The sequence below is a fragment of the Paroedura picta genome, chromosome 1, assembly GCF_049243985.1.
Source record: "Paroedura picta isolate Pp20150507F chromosome 1, Ppicta_v3.0, whole genome shotgun sequence".
NCBI lineage: Eukaryota > Metazoa > Chordata > Lepidosauria > Squamata > Gekkonidae > Paroedura > Paroedura picta.
This window is the reverse complement of record NC_135369.1, coordinates 25,940,656-25,967,182: the sequence shown is the minus strand read 5'-3', so window position 1 is coordinate 25,967,182 and position 26,527 is coordinate 25,940,656. Positions and strand designations below refer to the sequence as shown.

Here is a 26,527-nt window from a genome sequence, read left to right as displayed (position 1 = left end):
ATCTTCCACCAGCACTGAACAGAGACTTGGACTTACTATAAGTTGTTAATATCTCAGCATTTTTATAGATGTTGACCAATCCTTATCATATTGTAATCCTTTGTGTGGATCATTTTTTGTGTGTGTTGTACCATGTACCTTCCTTGATTAGCCTTTAGTATTAACCCCCTCTGCCCTGTCCATCTATGATTAGGAATGGACTTATTACTGGGTTGATTGTATCCTCTGTACCTGCACACGAGAAGTTGGAACCTCTCTTACCTTCCACTATGTGTAATAAACATATATTTTATTCCCTTCCACAGGTACTAGCAACTCAGTGATTTCCAATAAGGTTTACAACTGATTCTTCTCTGCTATTCTCCCTCCCTTTTTGGTTACAAAGCTTTCTGTAAAGCCATTCTACTCTCCAGATACAGGGGGGGGAGGCAAACTGTGACTCTCCAGATGACCACAATGAACCCCTGTTGCCAGCATAGGCTCATGGTAATTGTAGTCCTTGGACACCTGGAGAGTCATAGTTTGGCTATACATTTCAAGGAGAGCTCAAAACGAGAAAACAATGTGTTAGTCTAGAGTAGACTTCCTACTTGACCTGCATAGAGGGTGTCGCAGTTCCCCTCGCAGCCTCTGTGGCGCCCGGCCTGCTTTTGATTGGCTCTTGGAGCAGCCACAAGATGCCACGCAATACGGAAATGCCAATACGGCGGCCTCGGGCCAGAGATCAAAGGGGGCAAGTCCGACGCTTCCCTTAAAGGGACTTCCGACCTGAAACGGAAGTTGATTTTCACGATAGGGTAAAATCGGGTCAACCCTGAAGGCTGTCAACAGAGAGAGGCCAACGCCTAAAGCGGCGGTGTCCTGCGCGTGACCCGCGGCCAATCACGGCCCCCGAGTTTTTATACATGGAAGTTTAAATCGAGCGTCGCCGCGTTCCAAGGGTGGCGAGCCAGAATAACGGAAAGCAACGCTCGGCGGAGGCCGTTACTGCTTCCCGGGCAGCGCCTCCTATCACTTCCGGGGCCTGCCTCGGGCGCCTCCGCTCGCCGAGTTCCGTCGGTAAGGCAACTGCGCGCGCCTGGGTGTGTCAGGCCGGGAGCCGGTGCCTCCCCCCCCCCCCGCGGGCTCGCGTCCGAGGCGAACAAGCGCTCGTTTGCTCCCGTGTGTGTCCGGACTTGTCCGACGCGCGTCTCCTCCCCCTCCGGGAAGCCCTTCTCCGCCGGGTCTGGGGCCAGGCTAAGGGGCGGGAGCTTCCTCGCGGCTTCGGCCTGGGGAGAAGGAAGGAGCTCGCGAGTGCCCAGCCCCGAACCTTTCTCTCGGCATGGTCTCGCTGGGTGCCTTCCGCACCTGCCGTCCGAGGCCTGCCTTGCAGGGTGGTTGTCAGTGTTACCATAGGAAATAGGAGAGCCACGCGGTTACGAAAACAAGTCATGCAAGTCATTTGCCGTTAGGACCATAGGACCTATGCAACGGCATTAGATCTTTCCATAATTCAAGCAGGGTGGTTCTGTAAAATGTGAAGGTGCTGGAGTGTTTTGGTCATGTTTTGCTTCTTGATATGTAAAATTTACCTAGACACTTTTGAGTTCATTTCCCTTTGCTAACAATTAGCTGTGAACTATTTTGTCAAGTACAGTCTGTGGCACTGGAGAATTGTTGTGCTCCCACGTCCCAGCCCTCTTCCATTTTATCTTTACAGTCATCCCTTGAAGTAAGGGCTTGGATTGAGTAGTAGGGGTTTGAACTCGTCTTCCTCAGTTCACATTGAACACTGGCCACTACAACCCATTGGCTTAACTGTTTTGAGTTACTTTTTAAAAAAGGAGCCTCAGACCCAAAGTTACTCAAAGACTTTGCTCTCAACGTCAGCACTGGACTTCTTGAGTAATGGTAGCCTTGGGTCTGAGATCAAAAGACTGTGACTTAGCCACCAGTTATCCCAGCTTTCCAACAGAAGTTTGTTACAACATTGTAGAAGCTTGAATTGAACTACTAGGCAAGAGCTAATGGGACTGCTTTTGGGTTTATGACATTCTGCTTTTCTCCTCTCCCAGAATTCAGGGGCCCTGCTGAGTCATGTCCACTCAGGAGGATGAAGCTGGAAAAGATGGTGGGGCCTTTGGAGCGGAACATCTGGCAGCTGAATCTATGGCAGCAGACATGGACCCCTGGGTGGTTTTTGATGCCAGGAAGACCCCAAGGGCTGAATTTGAGGAATGGCTGCAAACCTACCAACCATCCCGGGTCTCTCGCTTTGGTGATCCAGATCACAATGCAGAACCTGTGGGGTGGATTGCAATCTATGGGCCTGGTTTCTGTCCAGAAAGTGGGGATGTGGTAGGATTGCAGGAGGACTGGGACCAGCTTAAGGCTAGTGGGCGCCATGTCACCTTTGATACCATCAAAGAGCTGGCCCTCAACCGGCGTGTGCTGACAGGGAAGTGGCTGATGCATTTGGACAGCGGCTTTAAGGTGGACCATGCTTGGTGTGGCATTGCCCATGCTGTACTTGATGGACGCATTGGCGTAGCAAAGGTCAGCCCCTTCTGCCCTGAGTCAGAGCGCAAGCAGGTCATCTGTGTCTACACAGATGACTTCACCAATGAGGAGCAGGTGCTGGGTGCTGATGCTATCATCCGCTCCACGGGTGTCAAGTGCTTATTGTCCTACAAGCCTGATGTTTATACCTACCTGGGCATCTATCGTGACAACCGCTGGCACCTCTGCCCCACCATTTATGAGAGCAAGTTTGACCTTGAATGTATCCCCCGCCGCTCCCGCATCATCAACAAAGTGAATAACATGGAAGTAACTTAACTTGTGCTCTCAGTATGCAGCACTTCCAATGAGATGGTGCTATTCCAAGGAACTACAACATCCAGCATGCAGTACTCACTTAAAAAAACAACAGAGACCAAATTATTTCAAAGCAGTTGCTGGGAGGAGACCCTTGTGAACCACAAGCCACCAACGATGCAGCCTTTACATACTGGATTTCTATATGCTTCCATTTGCTCTTATTAGCCAGTGTGCTGAAGGATCTCTCTTCACAGTGCCACCGGATGGTCATTTTATTTGTTTCTTAAGAACTTGTAACCAGCATGTGCTGCCCTCCTGTGTTTCTAAGAATCTGCTAATGTGCGTTTTTGCACTTTTGCCTCTGTTGCCTGTGTGTATCCTACCATAATGCCTCAGCAGTCCAGGCTCTTGTGCTTTCCTTGGTACCAAGCCTCTCACAGCTGCAGCCCCCCCAACGGTGGATCCGCAGACAGTGCCGTGAGGGGTCAAGAAAGTAAGTAAAACGAACAACTTAGGATGATGTAGCCGTATGTGAGCTATCGTCATGGAGTGGTTCTTCTGGCTGAACAGTCTTTGAGCCTGTCCTCAAGTGTTGTGAAACTTGTTAAATGTATACACTCAGATGATAGGCTGGTTGAACAGGTGGTCTTTGCACTTAACTTGCTCTTGTGGGGGGATGGTGATCCGTTTACAAGATGGCTGGAAAATTACTTCTACAGTTTTTCAGCTTCACTGTCTGTTTAGGGCATCTCTCTAATGGAATGAGTTAGCTTCCTTGGAAAAGCTAAATGTAGACTTCTCCACATACTCTTCCTGCATACACACATATAGCCTCTCCTACTCTTGGGGGAAGCTAAACAGGTATGGAAACTCACTGTTCAGTGAAATAGTAAAAGAGGAGGCGGATTACTCATGCATGTCCTGTTGAGGATGTGAAAAATAAATATGGTTCACGGGGCATTCACTTGTAAAGTGGGTTGAAAATAAAGTCACTTTCCCCCCCTCTCTCCTTGTGTTTGTGTGAGTTGAGAAAGAAGAGAGAAAGCACATGTATCCTGACAGTTTGTCTCCTTACAAGCCAAACCAATTCATTATCCAAATAATCAGTAATGGTATTATATAGGAATACAGAATCTCTGAGGTTCCTTTTTTTCAGCCAGGCACAAACTTCTTGCCCCCTCCCACCCTTTCCAATAGGCAGTAATTTACTCCAGAATCCTATTCCAGGTAGCGTTTCTTCCAGCTTGCCGTTAGCTCAGAAAATGTTTTTGAAACTTTCCAGCAGCACAGAGTGGTCTTTTTGTACAGGGGCCTATGGAAATAAAAAGTATCAGTGCTGGTTTCTCCATCCCTGGTATCTTGGATCTGCTCTTTCGAAAAGCAAATGTAATCTCAGTGAAGCTGCAGGAGCTGGGGTCACTCACTCCTTGCAGAGGCAGTAGCTTTAGCCAGTACAGGGCCCAACTTGACATAAGTTTATGGTCTGGCTATGCTTGCATCATCTTGTGTCCCTACAGAAAGGGTCAGGCCTCTGTGTGATCCAGGATTCTACAGGAGCAGAGTCCACTAGACAGATTGCTTTTTGTTAAAACCAGGAGCAGCTCCACATGCGCTTGTGGTTAGCCTGGGGCATCCTGCAGCAGCAGCAGCTGAACAAAGATTGAGGCTTTGCTACTATCTCCCTCCCCTCCTAAAAACTGGAAATGATCACAGAAGTGCTGCATAGGCAACCTTGAACGATTGAGGTGGCCCACAGAATCAAACTGTTTGTGCTGCAGAAAAGTGCTGGGAAGAACTCTGGCACAACTGCACCACGATTCCTTTTTTTGCCCTTGGGCTATGGGCTGTCAGTCACTCTCAGTATACACCTGGCCAGCAGTTAGAGAGAGACCCACTTGACTGACCTGAGTGTGTGTTGCCATCCAGCTTCACCAATACTAGCTTGAGTGGACAGGCTGCCTGTAGACTGGGTAGCCAACACAAGGCAGGCATTTTCCTAACACTGGCATAACTTCCCCAGGTGGTCATTCCAGGATAATCTCAAATCTCCCAACCACAAGATAACCTCAGCCTGGTAGAATGTTCTTGAGTTTATTAGGAGTTTCCTATATAGAAAACAGCGACTGCACCCGGTTCAGATACAAAAAGAAAAACAGGCACATCTGAGAGTAAAAGCCCTTAAGTGGTCAAGCATTCTTAGCCCCAAACCCCTTAAAATAGTACAAAACAAACAAGGCAAAGAAATTGGGTGGGTAGGTGCAGAACTACTACTCACTTCTGCCACGTTCCAACTTAAGTGCCTGGCCAATACTCTTCCCCAAATTCTTTGGGTATAGGCATCTATATATTCTTATTTGATGGGCTTCTTTCCCTTTCTAGAAGTCAGCTAGGATCTTAACTCAGTCAGTTTTGCATCCCCTTTCCTGTAACCCCAGTTTTTAAAAAAGAATTCTTGTGAGGAGGAACTTAGATAAGCAAGGCAGGAAGAGACCTGAGGCACTGAGCACAGGAATCTGCCTTATACTGAATAGATCTATGGCCCATCACAGCCAGCATCAACTACAGACTGGCAGCAGCTCTCTAAGGTCTCAGGCAGAAACCTTTCCCATTATCTACTGGCTTGCTTTTTAACTGGAGATGCTGTGGCTTGCGCCTGGGACCTTGTGCATGCAAAGCAGAGGCTTTACCACTGAGCTGTAGCCTCTCTCTAAATCAGATCCATCCCTAATTAGAACTGGCTATGGAAAGGGGTAATAGGACTCCTGGAGCTTATCCTAACTGAGCTGTTTAAGGTAATGGAACTGATAGCCCTGCTCCAAAGTGTTATGTCCCCCCCCCCTTCAGGAGCCATGAAGAGCCTCTTAGCCTCCTAGGAAGTCAGCTTCTGGAAGAAAGCTCCCCCCCCCCTTTTCTTTCCGTCAGGAGACAGGCAAAACCCTAGAGTGGGATCTTTCAGGTCAACCCAGGGTAGGAGACAGCATTCCAGGGGTCCTGATCATCTACAGAACTTTGCAAATGACAGAATTTGTGTTCTTATGAGCAAGTGGGAAGCTCTGGCTGCAGGCTTATAATGACTCAGCAACCCTGACCCACAACTGGTAGCAATAAGCAGGGAAGAGATTTGGACCCAGGTGAGCTGATGACTTTGCTTTTGAAGGAAACCTATCATGTTTCTTCCCCCACCTCAGCTCCATTTCAAGGGCAGGACCTTCTCTGGGTCATCTCATGCTGCAAATTCCTTTCAATTCCTTCTCTGCAGTGACTTCCTTTAGGCCTTTCCCCCCTTTCTACTTCTGTTCCAAAGTAGTTTTAGCAGAACTTGAGAGACTAGGATCTCTTGAGATTAGGAGTAGGATGCATGGAGGTTTTTTCATCAGATAATCCCCACAAAGCTGGAACAATATTTTTAAGGCATTCCAGCTAAACAAAATAATATATATATATTGCAAACCAGTTTTAGATAGGTCGGGAATGAGCTAGGTCTTCCATGTAACTGCTTCATCACAGAGATACCAAGTTTGCCTAGTCTACCCCCCTTCCTCTTCCAAGGAAGAGCAGTGTGACATGAGTTGACTTGCATATACTGAGAAGTTGCTGGTCATATAGTTCTTAAGGCACAGAGGTCTCTCAAAAGTAGAAAGGAGTCAGCTACACTAGCCAGTTGATATAAAAATACCCATCTGAGCAACAATCAGGTTGGGGTACAATCCCCCTCTCCTTTCCCCTGCAAAAAAAAAATTATACACATCTGGAAGAGAAACACCTTCTGAACTGAGTAGGGTAACAGCAGCCAATTACCCCAAGCAACCTGCATAAACAATTCTCAACATCTGGAAAAGTATTTGCCCCTGCCCAAATCCAGGCCACCTGGCTCCCAGAAATGGGGCTGGGTAGGTTAGATTAAGTAGAACCCATCCCAGTTCCATGAAGCCAGCTCATCAACCCAGTTGAAGGTGGCCCCATCCAGAAGGCTGGCTAGGAAAAGCCAACAACCGGGAGTACAAATCGCAAAGTCAGGCAAGGGCAGAAGACAGTTGGCAGCCAAGCCCAAGTTCAAGGAGAGAGCATATTATGAATTCAGCTGGCTCAGGAAAGAGTTCAAGTCCAGGTCCACCATGGAGGAGAAGTTGTCCTCACCTGGAAGGGCCCCCAAAATGCCGTTGACAAAGCTGTTGGCTGAGCTGCCCCCTCCTCCGCCACCACTGCCATCGCCAGCCTCCCCTTCTGCCCGCCGCTGGCTCACCAGGCGTGTGATGGACTCAGGGTAGGTAAGCAGAGTGCCCTGGTTGTCTGGGAGAGACGTGGGGATGTTGCCCTCCGTGAGGAGCTGGCGGAATTCTGCTGTGTTGATCCCCTCTAAGCTGGTGTAGGGGGCGTCATCCAAGATCCCGCTGAGCTCCATGGCTCCCCCGTCTCCTCCCTCAAAGTGGAGGTGCAGGATGGCATCTGCAATGCTGGTCTCTGCCTCTGACTCGGGGGCCTGGACCCTCTGAGACACCCCCAGGCCGGACAGATCTTCCAGGTTGACTGTGCTGAAGTCAGGCTGTGTGGCTGTCGCCGGAGATGGGACGTGGCTGGGCCCAGGGAAGGAGAAGCCCAGGGAAGGCTGGGACACGGTCTGTGGTTTTGTAATGGATGGTGGGAGTTGCCCTGAAGCACCCAAGAGCCCTGGAACACCTGCAGGGAGTGGGAAAAGATTACGGCTAATGTAAGAGAGCTACCTAACAGTGCCAGTTGGGTGTGCCTTACCCCCCATGTACGGTAAAGAAGAAGAGTTTGTTTTTATGCCCTGCTTTTCACTACTTGAAGGACTCAAAGAGGCTTGCAATCGCCTTCCCCCCACCCAACAGGCACCCTGTGAGGTAGGTGGGGCAGAAAGGGCTCTAATAGAAAGGCTCTTTGAGAGCAGCCCTAAGAGAACTGCAGCTGGCTCAAGGTCACCCAGCTGGCTGCATGTGGAGGAGTGGGGAATCATACCCAGAAGAAGCGGCTCTTAACCGCCACGCCCAGTGAAGTACCATTAGAAGGAGTGAGGGGGAAGGAGAAGAGGCCAAGTCAGATGGAAAGTTTCTAAGGGCTGAAATCAAGGGGCTTCTTACCACCAGTGTTCGGCCGTGCTGAGACATGCTTTGGAACAGCGATGCGGCGTGGGGAGCGGGATTCCGGAAGGTTGACTGGGGGGGGGGGGGGGAGAAAGGGAAGAAATGGCTTGAACAGAAAGCATCCCACTTTGCTTTGTGTGCTGTTTGGAATGACATATGGCTAAACAGATACATTAGGATAGGAACTTGGAAGTTTGTCTCTCCCCCCACCCCCCATACTGAAAGACACCTTCCTGCCTTTAGGAAGCTACAGTAAATGCCCTACCCCCTGCCTGCATCGCCTTCCACCCCCCACCCCCACGTATTGTAGTTCTACCCACTTCATCATTTTCACACAGCCCCTGCTCTTCCCTCCCTCCATAGCAGTACCTGCAAAGGGCGCTTTCTGCACAAAGGTCTTGAAGGTCCCAAGTGTTCGTTTGCGTTTTTCCTCAATGCGATGGAAATCACCTGCCAAGCAAGGCAAACATGTGCTTGGGATGGGGCCAGAACTGTTCCGACCCGATTCCTTTCTACAAGATCAACAGCAGCAGATCCTCTAAATGGGTAGGCTGTGAAAAGTTTGGTTGCATTTTGTTCTGTTTTCAAGTTACTTGATAGCTATCGGCTGTACAGCCTTTTATAAAAAAAGTAGCGTACACTCTTTGCTGACCTTTTTTTGTGATAGGGTTCTTTGTGATTCCCCTCCCCCTAATTAGGACACAGTTATCTGCAATTTTTGTGCGGGCAGGTGCCTTAATTATTTTACTGTTACTAAGCCTGATATATATCAGGGTTGCTTGTTATGAGTAGTACTCTGTACATGTTCAGAAGCTCTCTCAGTAAGCCCCATAGCTGAAACTGTAGCACTGAAAATGAAGAGGTTTTGAGGAAGAATCCTGCCTCAGCTTGTAGCTAACCCCTACCAAAGGGAAGCATTCTGCCCCTCCTGCCCAACTCACTGGAACACAGGAATTCTAAATAGGTGTTTGTCGAACCTCTGCCTGAAAGCCTCCAGCAGGAGAAAATGCGCTTTTCAGCTTGGAGTGGGTAGTAATGCCCATATGAACAAGGGTAGCTTCATTCCCGACAGAAGTGGAACTGTGCCTGCAAGGAAGCTCTTGACCCTATCCCAACTTTAGCAGTCAACTGCCACTGTTTTAAAAAAAGGAAGTACAAATGTGCCCAGGAAACTTGACTTCTACTGGCTCAGGGGCCAAATACCTTCATCAGGGAGGTAGCGGAATTCCATGGGGCCGCTGACTTCCTTGTCCGAGGGGCGGCGCAGCTGCATCTGAACTGTCACTGGCTCCCGGAGGGTTTGGTCCATGTAAGGGGGAGTCCTGAAGACGATGGCCACTTGGCGGTGGACGTCAGCTTGAGAGAAGGAACCCTTTGCTTCCCAGGAATCCTTGAAGAAGCGGACTTCAATGTCCTCTGTAGCAAGAAGTGTTGAGAAATGTCAACCATTAGTCAGTCTCCTTGCCCCAAGAGATTCCCTTCCGTGACCAGTGGGGGGGGGGAACATGGGATCAAAACAAGCCACAGCAATTATCCATACTTGAGCATCATTAAGCTGGGGGAGGGGAGATAAAGAAGACAAAAGGGGTTGGGTCACATATTTTGTAGAAAAGGTCTAAAGAGACACAGGTGGTTCACTGTAGGTGTTCTGGGAGAGATCTGAAGGTCTTGTAAGGCAGGGAGGGCAGAGCCCACAAGATCCCGAATGTTGCAACCGTACCTTTCTGGACTTTGTCGCAGAGAAGGAAAATCTCGTCTCCCCCCATGCAGCTCCCTGAATTACGGTTCACACGGCAGATCTTCAGCTCAGCTGTGTTGGGGGCCCCTGGAAAAGGAAATCACAGAAAGACCCACATTAGTTACTGTCAAAGTAGCAAAAAATAAAATAATACACCTGCGCACAGGCTCGATTCATGTAACAAGAAGTTAATTCAGCTGAAGTCTCATACCAGTGTCCCTGAGAGAGAGAGAGAGAGAGAGAGAGAGAGAGAGAGAGAGAGAGAGAGAGAGCCTTCATTATTACTGGGTGCTCTGCAAGAGAGAGACTGGGCCTTCAAGATTTACAATCTGTAATAACAAGGCCTCCAAACAAGGGGAAGGGAAGCTCGATTTCGTGCAAGGAAAGAGAGCAGGGCACACCCTTCTGCTAACTGGTGGATGCTCTGCTCTCTTTAGCACTTTTCTGTTAATGAACGGGACATGTCCTTCCCCCCACCCCAACTCACCCCAAACTGACACTCACGATTGTCATAGATTGGCTGTGACACAGTCAAGGGCAGCTGAACCAAATGACTGCTGGCTGCATCTTGAATCCACACCTGGAAACAGAGCCGAACAGCATTCAGGTCGTAATCTCCTTTGAGTTCCTCCAGGGACACTGGGAGGGAAGAAGAGAGAAAGTAGAACCGGCTCAGCAGACCAGGAAAGGAGAACTCTCTTGACTCAGAGGCCCCACCCTCAGCCGCAAGGGGCCATCCTCCTCAGCCTCTCCCACCCTCTTACCACTGAAAGGATTGTTGTTGGTTTCGATTCGCTTGGCCACGGCTTTGTCCAGGTCTCGCTTCCGCACACATTGGATCCCCAAGTTCTGGAAGCTGGAAAGAGCCCGGGAACAGCAGCAGTCAGGGGATGGAAGAGAGGAACATGGACATTTTTTAAAAAAGAAGGAACAAAAGAAAAGAGTGGATGGGGGGCAGGGGGAGAAAAGGAGGAAGAGAAAAAGAGACAGAGAACCAGCCAGCCCACAAATACCAACCAGGTGGGTCTCTATCATGCAGGGAAACTAGCTCACCTTCCTATTCTCGCATTTCTTTCTCTCCCTCATGGCAATATATACGGTTCTCTCCTCCTCCATTTTATCTCCACCACAACTGTGAAGAGTGTGGCTAGGTCACACCAAGAGTGTGTGACTAGTGCAAAGCCACCCAAATGGCAGAGAGCTTGAAAAAGGACCTTCCTAGTCCATGGAGCTTGGCACATGCTGCCACACTTGCTCTGTCCCTCCAGAACAATCACATGAAGCTGCCTTCTACTCTGTCAAACCACTGGTCTACTGAGGTCAGGACTGGCTACTCTGACTGGCAGCGGCATGTGTCTTCTGCATCATCTACTGCCAGGTCCTTCTGAACTGAAGATGCCAGAAATTGAACTTCAGGCTGAGCAGATGCTCTACCCCTGACTCATGGCAAAACAACCAGAGGAACAGAAGCCAGACTCCTGGTTCACTCCTTGCACCTGCTAACCTGTGGATGGAGCGCTCGGGTGCCAACTCTGCCTCGTAGAAGCCATCTTTGCAATCTTTTCCAACCAGGTCGTGGGGGTGGGGCCGGTGGGGAGTTTCCTTGGTCACCAGGGAGATGCGGACCTTGCCTGGACCCACATAGTTATGGATCTATGAACAGAGGAAGGGAGAAAGAGACAGAAACCATTAGTGCACATCTGAACCTTCTAAACATCTTGGTTGCCCTTCTCTGTACTTTTGCCAGCTCTGCAATGTCCTTTTTGAAATGTTGTGACCAGGTTGCACCATAAATTTATACAGCTGGGTGACCTTGGGCTTGCCACAGCATTGAGGGGGAAATAAGGGGGGTGATTAAAGCAAGTGCTGTGGTGAGCCCAAGGTCACCCAGCTGGTTGCATGTGGGTGAGTGAGGAATCAAACCAGTTCACCAGATTAGAAGTCCGCACTCCTAACCATTACACCAAGATGGCTCTCTAGGGAAGAGATTGAGAATAAAATGGCTAATATTGTAATGCCCCTGTATAAATTTATGGTGCAACCTGGTGCACTAAACCTCCGAACCCCAGATCCAGGAGGCAACATGAGGGGAAGACCTCAGCCGCTCTGCCCTGTCGTTGGCCCTCCAGAAGAACTGGTCGGCCACTGTGTGAGACAGGACACAGGACTAGATGGACCATTGGGCTGACCCAGCAGGGTTCTTCTGGCGTTCTTAAGGTCTTCCTCCCAAACCGGGCTCATTATGCCTGCAGCTGGAGAAGTGAGGTGGGCAGCCACCAGAAACAGGGCTTTGTCAGTTGTAGTGGGTCAAGTATCCTGCACCATGGTTTGCCTGGCCGTAGGCCAAAACATTTCTGCTCACCAAGGCTTTGAACTGTTTATTCTATTAGTCTGTGGATTCCACTCCTTGATGTTTTATGGTTTGCTTTTATACTTGGAAGGATTACTTAATGCAGTTGATTTTGCTGGCTTTTTGGTTTTGTAGATGGTTTTACAGCTGCAGGGCTAATCTTATCGATCCAGTGCTTTATTTCTTCTCTTTGTTGGCCACTCAGAAAAGTACCTGGGCAGGCAACATAGTGAGCTTCTAAGTAAGATAAAACAATGGTCTCAAAGGCCTGGTCTTCTCTACTCCTGCTTTCACAGTGCCCTGGCAACAGATGCAAGAATTCCTCAATCCCCAAGGGACAACTCCTCCCCTAAATGCTGTGGAACTGACCTTGATGGTGGGGTGTGTCTTCGTGGTGTCTGTGCTGCGTTCCCCAGGAATGGAGCCAGCCAAGCGTCCCTCGCACTGGTAACGGAAACGCATGCCCCGCTGCTTGGGCTGTTCAATGATCTCCACAAAAGGAGTGCTGGGGGTAGGATCTGGAAGGGGAGCGGAAGAGAAACAACACCAAGAGCAGTGAGAAACAACTCTACCCAAGGGCACTTGGCAATTCTTCACTTTAAAACAGGGGTAGTCAAACTGCAGCTCTCCAGATGTCCATGGACTACAATCCCCATGAGCCCCTGCCAGCATGTTTTTTGAGTATGAGGGTTTTTTTCTTTTTGGTCTTCTTTCCAACTGAACTGGATGCAGGATCATTAATGTATGACTATTTTGTATGTGTTCTATTCACTGGCGTATGAGAAGTAAGTATAATAAAACACAGTTCATTTAGAAATAGTCTCGGGCACTCACATTTACTTCAGACGTTGACATGAGCTGGAAACATCTGCCCTGAAATCGTAGCATCTCCATCTGCACCTGTTACCCTGACATTGCTATCCGTGTAATAAGGAAACCAAAGTCACCATGTTTTCTGTGAAAGATACACGTGTGTGTGTCAGTTGCCCCCCTCCCTCCCATAGCCCTTACGGTGGAATATGCACCGCATGCCTTTCCTTCACCCACTGATCATTGGCCTTCAATCAAATGTGCTGGACCTGGGGGGATGGTGAGGTGGGTGGGGCAGAAAGAGGCCAGACACCGACCAAGGCTTCAATCCTGACTCTGAGGAAGGGGGGAGCCCACCATTCACGCCTGAACCATTTGCTCACATGTGTTTTGTTTTGAGGGGAACCAGTTGTATGGGGGAAAAAAGCCACCTTCTCTCTTTGCATCCTTCAGCAGTGCAGTCAGCTGAGCCGGGAGTTGCAAGAAAAGGGACTTTCCCTCCCGGACAGACCGCTGGGCAACTCTTTTGTCTCGATATGAAAAAGGAGGCGCGGAGGAAAGCAAGTGCTCTTGTTCTCCTCCTGCTCCCCCACCCGGTCCTTGACGTCACAGACTCTGTATAATCCAGCCTGTAATCCAGCCACTGGCTTCTCAGATAGCCAAGTCCTTCCCTCCATCCTGGGGATTTCCCCGAGCTCTGCTTTGAGGCAATATTGGAAATTTACAACCCAGACTGAAGTCACGCTCAATGCAGAGTCCCGTCAAGCTCCGCTCCCACCGCTAAGACCCCTTTCAGTTGCTCTGGGTCAGCCCTCCTGTTTTGGTGCCACCCTCACAAGCCAAATTCCTTTACCTAGCTCAAAAATGCAGGGCGGAAGAAGCCTGGGAGAGAGCGCTAAGGTCTCCCAGGGCCCGGGAATCCCCTTGACAGGGAGAGGCATGCATCTGGATCCATACTACACAGTGGAGCCTGCCTGCCAATCAGTGACCTTGCCTTCCTGGACAGGGGACGTGACACTTTGCATCACCAAATACCACAGTTCTCCTAGTAGCTGCACCCACGGTCAATAGATGAATTACATGGATCTTTTTGTTTTTAGTTGAACAGGTAACCAAAAGCTTATGGCCAAAGAACGGGCCACTGAGTTCCAATCAAAAGGTGAAATCCAAGCCTCACCTCCCAAGTGCCTCGGTTCTCATGGTTGCTCTGCAGTCTGCCTTTAGACTCTGGGTTCCCCCAAACTGCAATTCCTGAGACCACTTCCCATTTTTCAGCATTCCCCACAAGAAGCCTTTTGTGACAACCTACTCTGTCTTTGAGACAAAATCATAGAATAATAAAGTTGGAAGGGACCTCCTGAGTCATCTAGTCCAACCTCCTGCACTATGCAGGACACTCACAACCCTATCACTCATCCACTGTAACCTGCTACCCTTGAGCCTTCACAGAATCAGCCTCTCCGTTAGATGGCTATCCAGCCTCTGTTTAAAAATTTCCAAAGATGGAGAACCCACCACCACCCGAGGAAGCCTGTTCCACTGAGAAACCGCTCTAACTGTCAGGAACTTCTTCCTGATGTTTAGACAGAATTTCTTCCTGATGTTTAGACAGAATTTCTTTTGAATTAATTTCATCCCACTTGTTCTGGTCTGTCCCTCCGGGACGAGAACAACTCTGCTCCATCCTCTATATGGCACCCTTTTAAATACTTGAAGATGGCTATCAAATCCTCTCTCAGTCGTCTCCTCTCCAGGCTAAACAGACCAAAGCTCTCCCAACCTTTTTTCATATGTCTTGGTCTCCAAACCACTCACCATGTTTGTTGCCCTCCTCTGGACACGCTCCATTTTGCCTACATCCCTCTTCAACTGGGGTACCCAAAACTGAACACAGTACTCCAAGTGAGGCTGAACCAGAGCACAGTAAAGTGGTACCTCACCTCCTGTGATATGGACATGATACTCCATTTGATACAGCCCAAAATCCCATTTGCCGATTTAGCCACCAAGTCACACTTTTGACTCATGTTCAATGTATGGTCTACTAAGACTCCTAGATCCTTTTCGCACATGCTATTGCCAAGACAAGTCTCCCCCATCTTATATTGGTGTATTTGGTTTTTCCTACCTACATGCAGAACTTTACATTTGTCGCTATTGAACTTCATTTTATTCAGTTTAGCCCACTTCTTGAGCCTATCAAGATCATCCTGTAATCTGATTCTGTCTTCGGTTGTGTTTGCTGCCCCTCCCAGTTTAGTATCGTCTGCAAATTTTATAAGTATCCCCTCTAAACCCTCATCCAAATCATTTATAAATATGTTGAACAACACAGGCCCCAGGACAGATTCCTGGGAAGCTCCACTTGTCACTCTTTTCCAATAGGATGCTGAACCATTAACAAGTACCCTTTGGGCATGATCTGTCAACCAGTTATCGATCCACCTGACAGAATTAGGCTCCACACCACATTTTACTAACTAGTCAACAAGAATATAATGTGGAACCTTATCAAATGCTTTGCTGAAATCTAGATAAACGATGTCCAGAGCGTTCCCTAGATCCAGCAAGGTAGCCACTTTCTCGAAAAAAGAGATAAGGTTGGTCTGACATGGTTTGTTCTTGCAAAACCCATGCTGAGTCTTAGAAATCACACCTCTCTGTTCCAGTTGCTCAAGGACCGACTTTTTGATGATTTGTTCCAAACTTTTGCCAGCTATAGATGTCAAGCTGACAGGTCAATAGTTGCCTGGATCCTCTTTTTTCCCTTTCTTGGATGGGGACAACATTTGCCCGCCTCCAATTATCTGGCACCTCACCTGTTCTCCAAGAAGTATCAAAAATAATGGACAGAGATTTAGAGATTACATCTGCAAGTTCTTTTAGTACCCTTGGATGCAGTTCATCTGGCCCAGAAGACTTTGTTTCATTTAAAGAAACTAGGTGTTTGTGGACTGCCCCAACAGTGATCCTAGGCCACCATTCCCGTCCCCTGTGTTGTGTTACGTTTTTGCCACATTGATCACTATTTCCCTCACAAGAGAAGACCGAGGAGAAATAGGAGTTAAGCAGTTCAGCCCTCTCTTCATCATCTGTTATAATTTCATTTTCTTGTCTTAGCAGGTGGTTTGACCATGTCCCTAGTCTTTTCCTTACTTGAAATATAACCGAAGAAGCCTTTTTTGCAATGTTTAGCACTTCTTGCTAAACATATGGAGATACTTGGCAGAGACTGCAGAAGTTTTGAAAGCTTGGTTCCCTGAGCTGCTGGAATGCCGTTCGACGCTCTGCGTTATTTACTCTCCCCCTGCCAATCAGTGTCCATCGCTTCCGCCTCACCAGTGTCACAGAATCTATGCAGTCATTGTTTATCAGGTAGATTTAGCAGGTCCTACACATTCTTCCCAGCCCTTGGCCTCACCTTCCCCTTTGATGTGTGTCAGATTTTCCCCAGTCTATGGGCTCCCATGATGCAAGAACCTGCAAGCCAGGATTTGATCGGATGTACCATCTTTGACCCAACAGTGCCCAGATTCTCTGAACAGGAAAAGGGCAATCAAAAGTCTATCCAGGACTCCCTTCCCTTTCAATGCACCTTTAGGTATTAAGCTGCAGCCCAATGGGAAAGCACCGGCATGGAGAAGGTCCCAGATTCAATCCCTGCCTCTCCAGAAAGGATCAGATCATAAATGATGGGAAAGGCCTCAGTCCCTGGAAAGAGCTGCTGCCAGTCGGAGGAAACAATAAAGACTCTGATGGACCAATTGTCTGGTCCGATTCAGTAGAAGGCAGCTTCCTGTGTGTTCAAGGAGGGGAATTCCCTTCAGCCCAAGAAGAACTGGGCTTTTAAAATGATTATTGCCACTTCAGACTTTCCTGGCTCAAATGAAGCTGCACTACCCACCAATAACCTCGGGAGGTCTTTCAAGGCTTACAAACGATGCTAACAGCAACAAGCCAGGAGGGAGGGAGGGAGGGAGCATGCACCACAATCCCAAAGCAGATGCCAGAAGTGCCCTTTTACTTCGATAGACTGTTCAAGAGCAAAGGGTCTGCGGTGGGAAGCAGGCAGGGTCCCCCAATGCTTCACCCTATGAGAAGAGGCAGCTGATTCATGCAAACAGACACCTGTGTGGCAAAACACGGGCACCTCTGTTGAGCAGATGACCCAGACTAAGAAAAACCTGGCCTGGCTTGGTCTAAGCTCAAAACCTGGTTACATGTGCTCATCATGCAAAAGAACCACCACCACACACAGCCACGCGTGAACCAGACTTTAGTTCAACTGAATAAAAAAAGACTATCTGTAAAAACGTTTTATCGGTAGAAACGTAATAGGAAGGAGCAGACTATGCAAAGAAGAAATTGGCGTGTTTCCAGCCCTCTGCAGACCTTGCAGACTTGGAATTTTCTATTTCTGCTCCCCCTACAGACCGTTGAGCCCCCCCCCATTTTCCTCTAGGGAGGCAGGAAACACGTAGGAAATGTAAAGGGGCACAGGGAGAGAAAGGCATCAGTAGGGATCGCCACCTTCTCTTTGGAAGGCTTATGTGCCTCAGGGGTGGTCAAACTGTGGCTCTCCAGATGTCTGGACTACTATTCCCATGAGTGCATGCCAACAGGGGCTCATGGGAATTGTTATCCACAGATAAACCCCATGGTGCATGCCATCTTTAACATATTTTCCACATGGGAGAAGCTTGAATGGTTTCCCCTGCAGCACAGCAACAACGGGGCTTCCGCATGAAAGGCTTCCCCACATTTCCTCTTCCCCAGTCCTCCAACAGCAGCTATTTTGCCTTGGGGGACCTTATTTGGGTAGAAATGTGGCACATAAATTTATTGTCTAGCCCTATATGCACCAGGAGCCAGACATCCTGGAATGTGAAGTCAAATGGGCCTTAGGAAGTCTGAGCAATAATAAAGCTAGTGGTGGTGACAGCATTCCAGTTGAACTATTCAAAATCTTAAAGGACGATGCAGTAAAAGTGCTACACTCAATATGCCAGCAAATTTGGAAAACTCAACAATGGCCACAGGATTGGAAAAGGTCAGTTTACATTCCAATCCCAAAGAAGGGCAATGCCAAAGAATGTTCAAACTACCGCACCATTGCACTAATTTCTCATGCTAGCAAAGTTATGCTCAAAATCCTACAAGCTAGGCTCCAGCAATATGTGGACCGAGAACTTCCAGAAGTACAGGCAGGATTTCGAAGAGGCAGAGGAACTAGAGATCAAATTGCCAACATACGCTGGATCATGGAGAAAGCTAGGGAGTACCAGAAGAACGTCTACTTCTGCTTCATTGACTATGCTAAAGCCTTTGATTGTGTGGAGCACAACAAATTGTGGCAAGTTCTTAAAGAGATGGGAATACCAGAGCATCTTATTTGTCTCTTGAGAAATTTATATGCAGGTCAAGAAGCAACAGTGAGAACTGAACATGGAATCACTGACTGGTTCAAAATTGAGAAAGGAGTTCGGCAAGGCTGTATACTGTCGCCTTGCCTATTTAACTTGTATGCAGAGCACATCATGAGAAATGCGGGATTAGAGGAGTCACAAATTGGGATCAAGATTGCAGGGAGAAATATCAACAACCTCAGATATGCAGATGATACCACTCTAATGGCAGAAAGTGAAGAGGAACTAAAGAACCTGTTGATGCGGGTGAAGGAGGAGAGTGCAAAAGTTGGCTTGAAACTCAACATCAAGAAAACAAAGATCATGGCATCCGGCCCTCTCAATTCCTGGCAAATAGATGGGGAAGAAATGGAGATAGTGACAGATTTTATTTTCCTGGGCTCCAAGATCACTGCAGATGGGGACTGCAGCAAAGAAATTAAAAGACGCTTGCTCCTGGGGAGGAAAGCTATGGCAAATCTAGACAGCATCCTAAAAAGCAGAGACATCACCCTGCCAACAAAAGTGCGTTTAGTCAAGGCTATGGTATTCCCAGTTGCATTGTATGGCTGCGAGAGTTGGACCATAAGGAAGGCTGAGCGTCAAAGAATTGAGGCTTTTGAACTCTGGTGCTGGAGAAGACTCTTGCGAGTCCCTTGGACTGCAAGGCGAACAAACCGATCAGTCCTAGAGGAGATCAACCCTGACTGCTCTTTAGAAGGCCAGATCCTGAAGATGAAACTGAAATACTTTGGCCACCTCATTAGAAGGAGGGACTCCCTGGAGAAGAGCCTAATGCTGGGAGCGATCGAGGGCAAAAGAAGAAGGGGACGGCAGAGAATGAGGTGGCTGGATGGAGTCACTGAAGCAGTAGGAGCAAACTTAAATGGACTCCGGGGAATGGTAGAGGACAGGAAGGCCTGGAGGATCATTGTCCATGGGGTTGCGATGGGTCGGACACGACTTCGCACATAACAAAAAAAAAATATGCACCAGAAGGGCTCCGCCCCAAAAAATATTTAACTGCCCATTGAATATCATCCTCTGTATTTGGTTCTCCAGATTCCCAGCTTTCATTCTTATTTATTTTTCAAAACTCTCTATTCTAGTTTTTCACTGTGGAGATAACAGGGGAAAGGCCTTTTATCTCCAAAAGGAAAGGAGACAGAGACATACACCTTAACAAAACAAAACAAAATCAAAGCTGGGTGTTCTGATTGCCTGATTCCTCAGTATCACTTCTCCACAAAAGGGGTTCTGAGGCCAGCTTTGAACTCTATTTGGGGAAGAAGACCCTACAGACATGGACATATGTCTCTAGAGTAGGTCTGCTCCTAGGTACACAAATCACATCATTTTCAACTGTCAGAGCCTTATGCATGGATAGACATGACACAAAGAAAGCCTGGAGTCAGACACTACGCTTAGGAACACATGTATGGGGGGGATGGCCCCCAAGTCACAATTTGGACTAGGAGTTCCTTGGGCCAGGGGCCCTGTGGGATACCAAACAGTGCCATTTTTATTGATAGTGACTCAAATGATACATCTCTTGTTCAGTCAACCAATAATTTTGAATATCAACTGCTGACTGCATTCAGGATCAATTCACCTGAATAGCTGTGTTGGTCTAAAGCAGCAGAACAAAGTTTGAATCCAGTAGCAGCTTTAAGACCAACAATGTTTTATTCAAGGTGTAAGATTTCTTTCTTTCTCATGAAGTGTGCATGCACGTGCAAGCTCATGCTCTGAATAAAACTTTGCTGGTCTTAAAGGTACCACTGGACTCAAAACTTTGTTCCGCTGCATTCAGGATCCAAACTGAATTGCAACCTGACAAGAAGTTATTTATCAAAGAATATTGACATTGCCTTTCCCATTGTTGCCAGAAAAATTAAGCATGCAACAGAGCCATTAAAACCACAGAACAGGCCAACTATAAGAATAAGTAACCATGAACAACTTTTATTAGACTTAAAGCAAACACACAGGCATATGCTGCACTGGAGAAATACGAAGGGCCTTATTCTGAACAATACCAGGGCAGGTGAAATCATGAATCTGCTCTATACACACAATAAAAGAGGGCAAACAAACTCAACTCAAAAGCTTCCCGTTTGTGTCAAAATAGTCAAGCTACAATACATATAAATGCAAAATAAACTAGTATATAGTGTGTACATATAAAATTTAAAGCATTAAAATTCTGACTGTACTATTTATAAACATTCCAGGTGGATGACATGTTCTATGAACCACATAAAACCAGACGTCTTAGGGATTCTGCAGCCTTCCTCAGTGGTTATAAATATATTATATATTAAATATTAAATATATATAATACACATTCAGAGAGTATTATATATTGTTCCCAACCAGGTGGTGTTCTCTGAAATTTAAAAAGGGGTAAAGAAACCAAATTATTAAAGTTGAAATTGATATTATACTAAAATTTAATAACCTTTTATAAGAATTAGAATTTCATTACAATTAACACAACAAAATAAAATCAGAGTCCAGTGTCACCTTTAAGACCAACAAAGATTTAATCAAGGTGTGAGCTTTCGAATGTAAGCACTCTTCCTCTGAATAAATCTTGGTTGGTCTTAAAGGTGCCACTGGACTCTGATTTTGTTTTGTTGTGCTGCTTCAGACCAACACGGCTACCCACTTAGAATTAACAGTTATTTTACCTCCTAAGCTGTGTGGTTAGGCAAAGAATGTCTTATATCTAAGGCCACGTGTTCCTCCTCATTAGGCCTGTATTTGTATAACTGATATAAAAATAAATTATATATCATCTAAATATCCTTATGATGCTAACCAACATCAAAAGCGGGAAACCTTAGGATTCAAAACAAACCTTGTTTGGGGTTTCCGAGAGTGTGTAACACCAACCAGTAGACAGAGTTGAATAGCTCTATCGTCAGCTACGTGGTCAAACAAACAGATGATGCAATAACTCCATTGTACTGTACCAAACTCCTATACAAAGTGGGAGAAAGGAGGGGGGAGGAGTATGGTACTTTGATAATTTGGTTTCTTTTCCTTTTTAAACTTGAGAGAACACCACCTGGTTGGGAACAATATATAATATTCTCTGAATGTATATGTTTATGTAATGTATAATGTATTTCTAACCACCCAGGAAGGCTGTAGAAGATGAAATGCATCTGGTTTTATGTGGTTCAGAGGACACATTAATTAATGTTTTAATTTATTATATTGCATTTTTATTCTGCCTTCTGTAACTTTATTTACTCGGGCATGCCATTGACCTGATCCAAAAATTTGCAGCTGGTCCAGAATGAAGTGGCACAAGTCCTCACGAGAACACTTTGGCGGGCCCACACCTGGCTAGCCTTGAGATAACTGCAATGGTTCCAACAGAATTCCGGATTTGGTTCAAGGTGCCGGTATTAACCTTACCAGACGTATGCAGTCTGGGCCCAGCATATCTGAGGGACCACTTAAGTAATTATGCCCACTGAAGGGCATCGCACTCTGCCAATGCCAACAGTCTGGCGATCCCTGGCCCAAGAGAGGTATGTTTGACCACAACCAGGGTCAGGGCCTTTATGGTCCTAACCCCTAACTGGTGGAATAAGCTCCCGAAAGACCTGAGAGCCTTATCAGAGCTGCCTCGGTTCTGCATGGCTTGCAAAATGGAGTTCTTCTGCTAGGCATTTGGTTGGGGCCAATAAACTCCAATTGCTTGGGTCTCTCCTCTGTATGAATACTCCCCTTCCCTTTTGAAATTTTGAAATCTACTCAGAACTATGTTGATAGCATTAAGGCACAACACTAATTAGCAGCTGGTCTGATTGGTTTATTGTCATGTTTTAGAATGAAGTTATGCACTGTATTGTATTTTTATGAATTAATTGTACTGTTCTACATTGGAATGTTGGAGACTGCACTGAGAAAGTTATACTGGAAGGGATGGTAAATAATTGTGTGTGTGTGTGTGTGTTGTTGCTTGACCCTTTTGACACAAATCTGTTTTATACAGAGCCAGCCTAGTGGTCCATCAAGGTAAATACTGTCTCTTGTGACCTGCAATGGCTCTCCAGGATTTCAGGCAGAGATCTTTCATGTCTCTCTTTTGCTTTGTGGTATCAGTGGGAAACAGACACAAGGATAAACAGCAAAGAAGCAGGATGCATAACTTACCCTGGATACCCCAGTTTTGCTGAAAGATCAGTGGGAGAAGATCTAGAGAGAGAAAGAAGCGGCATTAATTTCTGTAGAGAGCAAGAAAAAACAGCAACTTCCAGGAAATCCTTACCCAAAAGTAACAGGCCTACCTTGTTGGTAGCCAGACCCCTCCTTACTTTGAGGGATAATTTGTAGGTTGCATAAACATAAATGTCCATCCATAACTTTTCAAATATTAATTTGCAGTGCACTGTCTGGCAGAAATGGACACAGGTTTAGATGGCAAATGCATCTGAAACGCAAAGCTATGTGGTCTGCTTCGAAGCAGAAAACTTGGAATTCAGTCAGATGTCCAATCTCCAGGATTTAGATTAGGGAACTCCCCACCCAGAGCAGGGATGCAAATCATCGGGACAATAGGCTCTTGGGGAAAGATGATACTAAGCTCATCAACTCACAATCTCTCCTTCCCCTCACACCCAGGGAACTCAATTAGGCATTATTAATAGTCTGCTCCACTTTAACAATCTCCTGTCGGGAAATCTGGGGGCTGTCAAAACATTTTAACATCTTTAGTTCTACCCCAACAGAGCAAGCATGGCTATTGTTTGGCTCTTGGGAAACGTCTGGGTATTGTCTTCACTCCAGGCATACCCACCACATGCAACCTAGTTTCTTTATCATACAAAAGAAATCATATCAACCACAATTTTTTATGGGTGATCATGTCAATCATGGCCCACTTTTCCTCCAGCCTTCGCCTTGGCTTCCTCCTTCCACCTCTCCCTGCTCCTTCAATGATCCCTTGAGGAAGACTGCCAGAGGGGGGTCCTCCTGCCTCCTTCCTGCTAGTTTTTCTATGAAAACAGAACATCCAGAACCATTCTCTTTCTCTCTGTGTGTTCTCAGACTCTCCACACACCCCCACCGGCATATGGGCTTGTATTCCTCTTTTGCAAGTGTGTGTTCTTTGGGTACCCTGCAAACACTACCTGCTTGGGAACAGGCTGCTATTTTTTCCCTTTTTCAAGAGGCTGGTCATTCTTGTGGGATCCGGGGATGGCTTCTCCACATGATGATATCACTTCCCCACTTCCTCATAACTATACCTGTTTAGCCATGGTTTTCTTTAGTTAATTTCTTAAGTTCATAAAGCTTTAGTCTGTATGTTTGTATTCTGCCTTTAAATTGTTCTAAAAAACCCCACTGAGAAGTCCTGGTCTCAGCCACAGGCCTGGTGGAAGAGTGCCACCCTGCAGGCCCCGCAGAACTTTGGCAGTCCATCATGGTCCAGATCTCATTAGGATACCATGGTGGTGTCATTTCTTTTTGCACACTTAAATCGCAAAATTGCTTCCACTGTTACCCTCTTGCTAGTTCTCCAATTAGTTTCACTTAATTTCCCCAATTAAGTCCAAATACTTCCAATCCGGGTAACAGCCTCAACGCTCCACCAAACCCCACTCCTTACCTACTCTCAATGGGCAGGTATTGCTCTGCCCTTCATCCTGTCTCTGCAAAGTTTTTACAGATCAGACTGCCAGCCTCTGTACACTAGGGCAGGGGTGGTCAACCTGTGGTCCTCCAGATGTTCATGGACTACAATTCCCATGAGACCCTGCCAGCAAATGCTTTTGGGTCCCTGCTCTTGAGAAAACCAGGGTATGAATATGAAGTCAAATCCGTCGTCCTCTCCATCCCCTAGTGCAGGGGTAGTCAACCTGTGGTCCTCCAGATGTTCATGGACTACAATTCCAATGAGCCCCTGCCAGCAAATGCATATTCATACCCTGGTTTTCTCAAGAGCAGGGACCCAACACAACTAAAAACATTGTTCTCCTCTCCCCCATTTTATCCTCACAAACACTCACTGAGGTGAGTGAGGCTGAGAATGGACCAATGCCACCAGTAAGGTCCCAAGGCAGAGCGCGGATTCAAGTGATTTTATGGTGTTTTAAACTGAAACACAAGGGTGTGTATACAGCGTCAAATAACACAAATTAACTAATCTGTTTTCAGTGAAATTACATTTTCAGCTGAGTCAGAACATGCTCTCCTGGGTCAGGCTGAGGCAGTCATTATATTCTTCCCATTCTCTCCTATACAGAACATACAAATGACAATACCCCTCATAACAACCTGCACTGGGCAGAAAAGAACAGAAGTAGAGTGGACAGGTCAGAAGGAAATGCCTCCGGAAAAGACAGACAGAGACAGCAACTCAATCCGGACATCCACCAAACCCTGGTTTGGACTAACCATGGTTTAGCACCATGGTTTAGACGAGGCAACAGCCTGCTTTCATTTTCAACACCCGCTTCCCTCTAGCCTCCAGGTGCCATGGTCTCTCAGGACTGAGCAAGTCAGATGTTCCACCACACCTGAGTTGGTTTCTGAAACCACTGTGAAGTGTCAATTCAAACATCATGCCACGGCCACAGTGAAGTTTTCAGGGCATGATGTTCAAACCAGAAAGACACAGGTCTAAGGAAGCTCACAATGAGCAGTGAGGCCCTCTCAGGATTCAGGCTGGGAAAGTTTGAAGGCTGCTACTTCCCAGTCACAGGGTGGAATCTGACAAGTCCCTCCACTGCTTGTTGTCAGTCCATTTCCCCAAACCCAGTCTGTTCTTCAGCAATCAGAACCTGCTTCTTTCCAACAGACACAGTCAACACCTGTCCCTTGGAGCCGTGAATTTGAGCACTCTATGCTCAAACAAATACAGATCCCACCCTGAGCAAAGGCGATGTCTCCCACCCTATTATTGAGGCAAAAGAGGGCAATCCATTCCAGTTCCAGATGCTGCACTAGCAACTGGAATTTTTTTTCAGAACATTCAGTGGGGGACCTCAAATTAACTATTTTATTGTGAAGGAATTTCAGAAACAGTAGAATGGGAAATTGCTGTGTTACAAGTTATGACAACACTCAGGACAATGGAACCCACAGGACTTAACAGGGATATTGGTTTCTTATCTCACTATATATGCTAACATCATTCAGTTCCCATATCTGTGAGTAAACTTTATTTTTTATTTTTTTAATATTATATTTATATTCTGCCCTCCTTTTTGGCTCAGAGCAGTTCACATTAGGAACTTTCATATTACAATGCAACACAATAAACTTCTTGACTTAGATATATAATAAAATATTTAGCAATAGCAACTTTTATTGGATAACAGTCCATAATTTAACATTTAACAATCATCAACTGGCAACTCAGCTTTTCTGCACTGTGATTCTGTTTTTTCTGTTAGTGCAGTGAATGGCGGAGGGCTCCTGGGATCTGGTTGGTGGCTTGTTCACTTGTCCAGGCTAAAAGCCTGTTGGCAGAGCTCCCTTTCCCAGGCCATGCAGAATTGTTTTAGCTCCAGCAGGGCCCTGATTTTTTATGGGAGCTCGTTCCACCACATGGGGGCCAAGACCAAGAAAACCCTAGCTCTGGTTGATGACAGATGAGCTTTCTTGGGCCCAGGGATCACCAGTTTGTTGGTGATGGAGTTGATGGAACGCAGTGCTCTTTGGGGAGCATAGGTATTGAGACTGTTTCTCAGATACTCCTGGCCTGGCCTGTGTATGGCCCTGAAGGTGATTACCAGAACCTTAAACCTGACCCTGTAGTCAACTGGTAGCCAGTATACCTGTTGAGAGTGTGGGCTGGATGTGGGCCCTCCAAGATGTTCCCATGAGAACCCTGGCTGCCACATTCTGCACCAGTTGGAGTTTCCGGATCAGGGATAAGGGTAGGCTTGTGTAGAGTGAGTTACAGAAATCCAGCCTACAGGTCACCGTCACCTGGATCTCTGGGGCCAGGTAGGGCACTAGCAGCTTGGTGTGATGTAGATGGAATAATGCCAGCTGAGCTACTCTTACAATCTGTTCCTCCTTGGAGAGGAAGGTATCAAAGATCAGTTCATAGAATCGTAGAATCATAGAATAATAGAGTTGGAAGGGACATCCTGGGTCATCTAGTCCAACCCCCTGCACTGTGCAGGACACTCACAACCCTATCGCTCATCCACTGTCACCTGCCACCCCCTTGAGCCTTCACAGAATCAGCCTCTCTGTCAGATGGCTATCTAGCCACTGCTTTAAAATTTCCAAAGATGGAGAACCCACCACCTCACAAGGAAGCCTGATGATCTACTGTGATCTACTGTGT

At 46.9% G+C, this 26,527-nt stretch overlaps 2 protein-coding genes across 6 annotated transcripts in view; one reads left to right on the top strand and one right to left on the bottom strand.

The window, feature by feature from the left end:
- The first annotated feature begins 757 nt into the window (after positions 1–757).
- On the top strand, positions 758–24,599 carry C1H11orf68 (chromosome 1 C11orf68 homolog). Of its 5 annotated transcripts, none has more exons than XR_013229661.1 (3): positions 758–1,059; positions 2,055–3,292; positions 24,470–24,599. XR_013229661.1 is itself a non-coding variant. In XM_077329483.1 (2 exons), exon 2 carries the CDS (start codon positions 2,077–2,079, stop codon positions 2,815–2,817), a length of 741 nt encoding a protein of 246 aa, XP_077185598.1. In that variant the 5' UTR covers positions 758–1,059; positions 2,055–2,076; the 3' UTR covers positions 2,818–3,801. The 5 variants fall into 5 exon arrangements, 3 of the variants coding, with proteins under 3 accessions (XP_077185598.1, XP_077185616.1, XP_077185607.1); XR_013229660.1 differs by lacking the exon at positions 24,470–24,599 and adding an exon at positions 12,286–12,406; XM_077329483.1 differs by lacking the exon at positions 24,470–24,599 and having other exon boundaries at positions 2,055–3,801.
- RELA (RELA proto-oncogene, NF-kB subunit) overlaps positions 4,877–26,527 on the bottom strand; it is a 29,417-nt gene continuing 7,766 nt past the window's right edge. Inside the window, exons 2-11 of the mRNA XM_077329469.1 lie at positions 22,378–22,419; positions 12,359–12,507; positions 11,144–11,292; positions 10,404–10,495; positions 10,144–10,278; positions 9,622–9,726; positions 9,105–9,317; positions 8,271–8,351; positions 7,899–7,973; positions 4,877–7,476 (exon numbers count right to left, since the gene is read on the bottom strand). Of these exons, the coding sequence (XP_077185584.1) occupies positions 6,869–7,476; positions 7,899–7,973; positions 8,271–8,351; positions 9,105–9,317; positions 9,622–9,726; positions 10,144–10,278; positions 10,404–10,495; positions 11,144–11,292; positions 12,359–12,507; positions 22,378–22,419 (1,649 nt within the window). The 3' untranslated portion in view covers positions 4,877–6,868. The remainder of the gene's footprint in view (positions 7,477–7,898; positions 7,974–8,270; positions 8,352–9,104; positions 9,318–9,621; positions 9,727–10,143; positions 10,279–10,403; positions 10,496–11,143; positions 11,293–12,358; positions 12,508–22,377; positions 22,420–26,527) is intronic.